Here is an 8,732-nt window from a genome sequence, read left to right as displayed (position 1 = left end):
GGGAGTCTGTCAGCAGTCACACTGCTCACCCCTCACTCACACGAGGACCTGGCCCACCATGAGACGAAGCATCGCTCACCAGAAAGCAAGACGGTGCCACAGCCCTTGGGGGAGTCCAGGGCCAGCTGGTCGAAGGTGAGAATCTTGCCCCCAGCCTTGAGGATGCGGCTCCGGGCGCGGCTGCTCACGCGAAGGGCACACACCTAGGGGACACAGAGGACAGGTCCAGCCAGAGCCCCCTGCATGGCCACCAGGGGCTGCTGGGACTTACGTTCACGGCCCTGGCCCCACAGAGAAACCCTGCTGCTTGCTCAGCCCTATAACTAACTCCTATTAGAGGGAGCAACCCAAGCGGACAACAGCTGTTTTTATCACTTTACTTCCAGAAACTCCTTAGAAGGCAGCAATCCAAAGCCATTACGCCTTACGGAAACTGAGGCATAAAAAGATTTAGGGCCTCAGTGGATAGAGCACTGGCCCTCGGACTGAAGGGTCCCAGGTTTGATTCCGGTTAAGGGCACATGGCTGGGTTGAAGGCTCAATCCTCAGAGTGGGGAATGCAGGAGGCAGCCAATCAATGATTCTCATCATTGATATTTCCATCTCTCCATTCCTCTGAAATCAATAAAAAACATATTAAACAAACAAAGAAAAAAGGTTTAGGACTTTGTCCAGAGGTGACAGAGTGACAGAGAGATCTAGACTCAAACCCAGGTTGTCTGGCTCAAGAGCCAGCAGCCAGCAGCGCCCAGAGGGGCTTGCCCAGGGAAGCAGGACTTCACCCCACTCAGACCCCCTCCCCACTCACCTTCAGTTTGGGCACCTCCTGGATCCTCACGTCATCGGTAATAGTCCCTACAACCACGGCGGTTTTGCCCTCCCGGCCAGGAAGCTTTCATCTTGCGGATCTTTGGGGGGAGGAGATCCACATTAAGTCCCGCCTGGGGTTTGAATCCAATCCCGCAGCTTCAGGCAACCAAGGACCAGGACAGCTGGCCCTAAACCCACCCTCACCCATCTCTCACACTAGCACAGGCCGAAGCTGAGGTTCCAGGTTTCTCAACAGACCTCCCCCAGGAGGGTCCTTGACATCTAAGACCTGTGTCGCACGACCCAAAGCCTCAGGATGACCTCAGGAAGCCACTGTAGCCACCCCACCTCACAAGGGGAAGGAAAACAAGGCCCAGCAGCCAAGCCAGTGGAGCTGAACTATAACCCGAGGGTCAGAGCTCCAAGCCCACCCTCCTTCCCAGAGCCCAGCTCCCGACACAATCCAGTTGCTCCCGGGGCTGGCTCTGTCCCCCCAGCAGCCCCTCACCATCCGGGAAAGGGACAGAGGCGGCCGGTTGGTGCGACTCATGAACAACCTCTTCAGCACCACTTGGTTGAAGGTGGAGTTGGTTCTTCTGGCCAGAAACCTGTATAGCTGGAGGGAAAGGGAAAATGAGGAACGAGAACTTCCAGGCCACGCTCCCCTCCCTCCCAACGTTCTAAGGGCAAACAAATGCCTTCTGGTTTTCCCCGATCTCAGGGAGCTCCGGGGAGAGCCAGCCCAGGTCCACCCTGGTCAGGGCCCCAGAAAATCCTCCCCCCTCACCCCCCAGCTGTATAAAGCACAGAAGCTGGAAGCACTGAACTTCCAGAAGCTCTGAGATGTGAGCCCGGCTAGCAAGCCGCTGGGAGGAGCCTGGGGCGACACGAGAATGGAAGCCCTGGACGTTGCAGGTTTGGGGTGGCCCTGCCCAAGGGCCACAGGCCCCCACCTCACCTTGACCAACAGCCTTAGGTAGATGTCCTGGCTCTTGGGCTCCTTGCGCCGAACCTTTCGGTCTTTGTTGTGGCGGATGTCGACTCCCTGCAGGGTCAAGGGGGGACCACAGACCCCACTGTGAGCTGCAGATTACTCACCCCGTGAACAGTACCAATGATTGTCTCCCAGAGAGAGCCAGAGCCCCATCTCTGCAGACACAACAAATCCCAGGTCCACCCCTGGGAAAGTCGCTTCAACTCTCTGGACTTCAAAGGACCCCCTGTACAAAGGGGCCAACCCTACATGCAAAGCCTTTAGGTGGCAGCCAGCACGTTGGGGGAAGTTTTAACACAGTAGCCACATTGCCTCAGTCAACATTTTTATTTCTTTGTAAATTGACTTTTCCGACAAGGCGCGTAAGTTCTCGATGCTGCTCCCACGCATGGAGAATGGCCGAAGAAAACATTCCCACCAACCGCAGGCTAAGAAGGTTCCCACTTTAGCGTTAAGAAAACTCAGGAAGGCCCACGACTCCCCCGGCCTGTTTCGGGGAGGTTTCCTTTGCAGACTGTTATGACAGCTGCCGTTTAACCAACACTTATGCACGAGTCCATGGTGAGCACGTCACACAACCTCTCCCCAAACTCCAACCTGAGAGGCAGGACTGCTGTGCTCCCATTAAAAAGATAGAGCAAGTCGGGCACAGGCCGGGGGAGCCAGATCACAGGGCGGGCGGGGGGCCCAGACCCGCAAGGAGACCTGCCTGTCCCAAAACCCGGGCTCGGGACGCTCGACAACCCCCCCGAACCCAACCTTTCGGGTTGGGGAGTGACAGGTCCGGGCAGGGGCGGCAGAAGGCCGGAGGCCGAATGGCTGTGGCACCAGCGCCTAGAATCCTGGCTCCGCCACTTCCTGGCATTTTGACCCCGGTCGTATCACTTAGCCACCTCGTACCTCAACTCGGGCATCGATTCAATGGGAGCTATCATGGGGAAATACGGGAGGGGTGGAGGCTGTCATGACTGACGCATCCCTGCTCTTCGGGGGCCCCTAAATAGCCCCGCCACCACGGGAATCGCCTCCTTCGGACACCCCCAGGGCCCCTGCCTTCTTCTGGCGCGCCCCCAACCCGAAACCGCGGTGGATGGAGGCGGATGGCCGAGCCCCAAACGCCTTCAAAGCGCACTCACCATGATGGCGCCTTCTGCTCCACCAGGTCCGGAAAGAGAGAGCGGCGCCGGGTGGGCGGGGAAAGCCTGCAGCGAGCGGCGCCTACGTGACGTCACACTAGCGCGACGCGGCACGCTCAGGCGAGTAGGGCTTCTCTATGGTGAATCGGACTGACGGCTAGATGGGCGTTTCCGGAATAAGGGGGGGCGGGACAACCAAAGAGAAAAAAGGGCCAGCACGTCGGGGCCTCTCTAGCCCTACCCAGACCCTGGTCTCGATGCTCTTCCGGAAGAAAGGGATCTGGGAGCGAGACAGACGTCGCGCGCGGACCTGGGAGGACTGGTCGCGCCGGGACTCTCTGGCCCGAAGCCGACAACCTCTCTGTGACTTCAGGAGGACTGGGCAGGAAGAATGTTGGCGAGGAGGAGGCGGGGCAGGAGGGGCTGGTCTAGACCGCGGGGAAACCTCTGACTCCGCGCTCTGGTCATTTCCTTATCAGACTGTCTTATCTGGTGTTGTGCTTCCAGGCGCGGCCGCAGCTTGGGAAGTCCTGCTGGAGGTCTAACCCGAGATCTTCCTTGCTGCAGCCCAGCCTGCATTTTTACCTTTTAGGTTTCGCTGCTCCCTCTGCCCCCAGAGGGCCCTTCCCTGATCCCTCTGCAGCCTCTGCCACCGGGGGGGCGGCTTTTCTCAGCCAGAGAGATTCAAATGGCCCAGCGGGTTCGTGGTGAGGGATGTGCACGGTGCTGGAGCGCAGAGGAGGCCGACTGAGGTCTCGGGCTTGGGGGTGGGGTAGAGAGCGGGGATGGGCCAAAAAATTTCTGAGTGGGGAGGAGAGACTTAACAGTGGTTCTCAACCTTCTGGCCCTTTAAATACAGTCCCTCACGTTGTGACCCAGCCATAAAATTATTTTCGTTGCTACTTCATAACTGTAATGTTGCTAGTGTGATGAATCGTGTTGTAAATATCTGATATGCAGGATGGTCTTAGGCGACCCCTGTGAAAGGGTCGTTCGACCACCAAAGGGGTCGCGACCCACAGGTTGAGAACCGCTGACTTAGAGGGAGACAGAGATTTAGAGGGGAGAAGGAAGAGGCACCCAGAAGGGTGGTGGACAAACACTGGCTTTGGGGGGTGAGGGGACCTAGAAAGGGGCGGGAAAAGGAGATCCAGGGAGGAGCAGAGACATAGGAATATTAAAATTCCAATAACAGTGTGATTTGGGGCAACTCATTTAACTTCTCTGTGCCTGACTTCCCTTATCTACAAAGAGGGGGTGACCATAGGCCTGGCACATAGGATATTCTCCTGTTATATAAGTTAGTAAAAATGCATGGGACAATGCTTCTCACATAAGAAGTGCTCAATAAAAATTAGGCCCTGGCCAGTTTCTTTCAGTGGTTAGAGCGTCAGCACAAGGACCAAAGGGTGGCAAATGGGATTCTCGGTCAAGGGCACATACCTGGGTGGCAGGTTCAATCCCTAGGCCCTGGTTCGGGGGTTGCAAGTGGGAGGCAACCAATTGATGTGTCTTTCTAGTATCTGTGTTTTTCTCTCTCCCTTCCTTTCACTCTCTCTAAAAAATCAGTGGAAAAAATAGCCTCAGGTGAGGATTAAAAAAAAAAAATTAGGCTCCACCCCTATTTATTGATTGGCCCAGACATGATGAACTGGTTGGGGCAGTGAAAAAGTTGACCTCTTCTCTGTTTCTCCCTTTTCGGAAAGGCCCTGGGCTTCAAACCCATCCAGCCTGGCCTCCTGTAGTCCGCCCTTGATACTCCTACTTATTCACTTCTCCTCCACAGCGCCCAAGGCCGGGCTGAACCATGAGGCCTGACTCCTTACCGTACCACCCTCCCATGGCCTCCCACGCAGGCCCAGCGTCCTGTTGATAACACAGCAGAGGGCTGGCAGGTGAATGGACATCTCGAAGCAGAGAAGCATGGACCAGGTAAGGGTCTGTCTGCAGTCAAGGTCACCGTACCAGGGGGCAGTTCCCTCTTCCCCCTTGTCCCTCCCTGTGCCCTCATCTCTGTAACTTGGTCTCTGTCTTTGAGTCCCCAGCCCCTTTGGTCCGTGTGTCTGCCTTTCTCCCTGGGCCCCAAGCTCAAGTGCTGTTTCCCTGTCTCTCCGTCTTCCTGGGCTTCTGTTCCTCTCTCTCTGGGTCATCCTTTGGCAGGCATGTATATTACCTGGTGCTGTTGCCACCCTGGGTTGAACACAAGGTACATTGTGGGCAATTAAGTGAACTCCTTCCTCCATCTCTTTCTAGAGAGCAAGCTCCGCCCCTCTCTCCTTTAACAGGTGCCTTTCTCTCTACAATTCTGTTTCTACATCTCCCGATATTATTCCTGCCTTGATTTCTTTCACCTTCACCAGATCTTTGCCTCTCTCTGTTTCTGTCAACATCTTTGCTTTCTGTCTCTTGGTCTCGGTTCCTCCCAGTCTCTGAGCCTTCAATATTCTCTCCCCTGGCCCTAGCCAGTTTGGCTCAGTGGCTCGAGGGTCGGCCAGTGGACTGAAGGGTCCTGGGTTCGATTCCCGGTCAGGGCACACGCCCAGGTTGCGGGCTTGATCCCCAGTGGGGGGCCTGCAGGAAGCAGCCCATCAGTGATTCTCTCTCATTGATGTTTCTATCTCTCTCCCTCTCCCTTCCTCTCTGAAACCAATAAAAACATTTTTTAAAAAAATATTCCCTTCCTGTTCACCCCTGACCTAGCGGTCTCACAGGCACTGTATCTCCCATCTTCCTTCCGTGACTCTGTCTTGTCCCGTAACTGAGTCACTCACTAGGCGGAAGTTTATGTTATGCGCCACTCTGGTTCGGGCCCAAGGTAAATAGTTTGTGACATTTTAAAAAGTTGACATAAAAGTATTACGTTAGTTCCAGGTGCACATATTACAAAATGACCACACGTCCAGTTACTACCTGTCACCCCTACAGAGTTAATACAATATGTGACTATAGTCCCCATGCTATACAATACATCCCGATGGCTTATTAATAATTTGTGAATTAAAGAGCCTCTCCTCCCTGGTTTTCATTCCAGAAGTGTCAGTCCTTCTCTCTCTCTCTCTGTCATTTTCTGGGTTTTCTTTTAAAAAAAAAATATATTTTATTGATTTTTTTACAGAGAGGAAGGGAGAGGGATAGAGTTAGAAACACTGGATGAGAGAGACCGGAATCGAACCGGGACCCTTCAGTCCGCAGGCCGATGCTCTATCCGCTGAGCCAAACTGGTTAGGGCTTCTGGGTTTTCTTGAGTCCTAACCTTGCACATTCTTAATTCTATTGAATTTGTCTCTTTGTTTATCTCTCTGCGTCTGCCTGACTCTATCTTTTTTTAAAAAAGTATATTTTTATTGATTTCAGAGAGGAAGGGAGAAGGAGAGATAGCAACATCAGTGATGACAGAGAATCATTGATCAGCTGCCTCCTGCAGGCCCCCTACTGGGGACCGAGCCCCGCAACCCGGGCATGTGCCCTTGGCCGGAATCAAACCCGGGACCCTGCAGCCCGCAGGCCGGCGCTCTATCCACTGGGCCACACCGGCCAGGGCTGACTCTCTTTATCTTAAGAAGAGACAACACTCTCTCTCCAAGTCTGCCATGGCCTCGCACATGCTTCTCTGGGTCTCTTACTAATGCCCTTTGCGTACCTCTGGGTCTTTGTTGCCCGTCCCTCTATCTGCCTCTAAAGACCTCCCTCCAGGCCCCTCCTCTCTCATAAATCCCATGGATGGACTGGCCCGTGTGCCCTCAACAAACATGGCGCCTGGTCCCTGGCGGTGGAGTCGTGACAGCGGCGGGGTGCGTCAGTGCCCTCAACTACAATGGCAGCGGGTCTCGCGAGCGCTCCGCCTCTCGTCGCTGGGCCCGCCCCCCGCGCCCCCTCATTGGTGCGTCTCAGGCTAGCCGCACGGCCATTGGCTGAGCGGAGCTACACTCCCCGCCCCCCTCCCCACACACCCCAGGGTCAGATGGGGGCGGTGGGTGCTGACTGGAGGGGCAGCTTGGAGGAGGACCAGGCTTGGGAGGAGGCTGCGGGGGTCCGTGCAGGGCCCCGAGTCTGGGGGGCCGCGGGACCAAGAGGAACGGAGAGACGCAGGCCCGGGACTGGGGTACCAGGGCTGTGGGATGGAGATGGACAAGCAGAACCGGGGCTGAAGGATCCAGGAATGGAAATCCAGGTCTGGGACCGGGTGGTGGAAATCGGGGAGGGGCATGGGGGAGAGGAGGCCCCCCGGACACGGGGAACCGGAGATAAAGACTCAGGCTTATGGATTGGGAGACCTATGGATAGAGACCCAGGCCCGGGTCTGGGGTACCTGGGGGTGGGGGGGGTGGGGAGAATGGAAACCAGGCCAGAGACCTGCGGAGTAGAGACAGGGGACTCGGACCCAGGACTGGGGGAGATCTAGGGCTCTGCCTGCACCTGAATTGGGTTGGGGTGAGGGAGCCTGAGGGAGCTGCCAGGGCAGGGGGCAGAGGTGACTCCCTAGGGTGAGGCCACAGATGGGGTGTGTCTGGGGCAGGACTGGAAGGTGGCTGGGTGGGCGGGGCAGAGGGGAACAAAGGTGAGTAAGGAGGCGGAAACAGGCAGAAGCCCGGCAGAGGGCAGGGGGAGAGCCTCTGGGGAGGGGACCTCAGGCCTGGCTCCCGGTCCCTCCCTGCAGAACAGGCCGCCAGATGCCCAGGTCAGTGTTCAGGGCCCAGCTCTGAAACCCTGCCCCTTGCAGGTGCCTGCATGTGGCTCCTCTGGCTCTCAGACTCCTTAGTCCCTCTGCTGCACATCCCTTTCTCATTCTTTGCTGGTGTCTGCATCTTCTACCTCCTGCCTCTGTCTTCTCTTTTCTCTCCCTTGTCTTTTCGACCCTACGCTCTCATGTCTTGTATCAGCCTGGTTTCATTTCATTAAGCTGTCTGTCTCCTCAGCGTTTCTCTGGCTCTCAGATCTCATCTCTCTTTTCCTTCGTGTCCAGGTTACTTTCTCCATCTGGAGGTGACTGGTGTGTGGGTTTTGTTTTTCTCTGCCTCTGCATGTCCCTTTTTGCCTGATTTCCCCCAAAGCCCTTATCATCCAACACACTGTCTTTCTTTATCTTGTTTTTCTGTTTTCTGATTAAAACATAAACTTTATGAAGGCAGGGGGATTTGTCCATTTTGCTCCCTGCTGTGTTTGCTAGGCCTGGCACTGTGATTGGCACCTGGAGGGTACTGAATAATTATTTAGGGGATGAATGAATGAATGAATGAATGTTTGCATGCCTGGGTGTGGACCCTCCAGGATGCTGGCTTTCCTGTCCAACCGATGCCTTCCCTGCTGCCACGGGGTCTCCCCACACTTGTCTGGGCCTGTCTGTCTGCGGTGCACCTGTGATTGTTCCTCATTGTCTCTCCCTGTCCGCAGGCCCCGCCCATTTCCCTCCACCTGACGTGGGGGATTCTGACTCTTGTCCTTCTTTCCCACAGACGCCAGACCAGGAGCTGAGCTGGAGCTGGGGCCCCAGGCTTAGGACTGTCCAGGACAGGGCCGGAGCCATGGCCCCGCCACCGCCGTCACCCCTGGCCACCAGCACTCCACTCCTGCATGGCGAGTTTGGCTCCTACCCAGCCCGAGGCACACGCTTCGCCCTCACCCTCACACCACAGGCTCTGCACATCCAGCGGCTGCCCCCAAAGCCCGAAGCCAGGCCCCGGGGCGCTTGGTCCTGCTGGCCGAGGTCTCGGGCTGTTGCACCCTGCGCAGCCGCAGCCCCTCTGACCCGGCGCCCTACCTCTGCATCTACACTTATCCTCGGGCCGGCGTGG

General features: G+C 56.2%; 2 protein-coding genes across 2 annotated transcripts in view; one reads left to right on the top strand and one right to left on the bottom strand.

The window, feature by feature from the left end:
* Positions 1–3,094, bottom strand: part of RPL18 (ribosomal protein L18) — a 3,834-nt gene extending 740 nt beyond the window's left edge. Inside the window, 7 exon segments of the mRNA XM_006109672.3 lie at positions 37–48; positions 80–203; positions 809–895; positions 897–908; positions 1,319–1,426; positions 1,769–1,855; positions 2,941–3,094. Of these exon segments, the coding sequence (XP_006109734.1) occupies positions 37–48; positions 80–203; positions 809–895; positions 897–908; positions 1,319–1,426; positions 1,769–1,855; positions 2,941–2,943 (433 nt within the window). The 5' untranslated portion in view covers positions 2,944–3,094.
* A 3,411-nt stretch (positions 3,095–6,505) lies between these two features.
* SPHK2 (sphingosine kinase 2) overlaps positions 6,506–8,732 on the top strand; it is a 5,782-nt gene continuing 3,555 nt past the window's right edge. Inside the window, 3 exon segments of the mRNA XM_023747763.1 lie at positions 6,506–7,111; positions 8,394–8,622; positions 8,625–8,728. Of these exon segments, the coding sequence (XP_023603531.1) occupies positions 6,755–7,111; positions 8,394–8,622; positions 8,625–8,728 (690 nt within the window). The 5' untranslated portion in view covers positions 6,506–6,754.

This window comes from Myotis lucifugus, unplaced genomic scaffold, assembly GCF_000147115.1.
Source record: "Myotis lucifugus unplaced genomic scaffold, Myoluc2.0 scaffold_967, whole genome shotgun sequence".
In the NCBI taxonomy this organism is placed as follows: domain Eukaryota; kingdom Metazoa; phylum Chordata; class Mammalia; order Chiroptera; family Vespertilionidae; genus Myotis; species Myotis lucifugus.
Note: the sequence above shows the minus strand (reverse complement) of the source record. Positions and strands in the feature narration are given on the sequence as shown.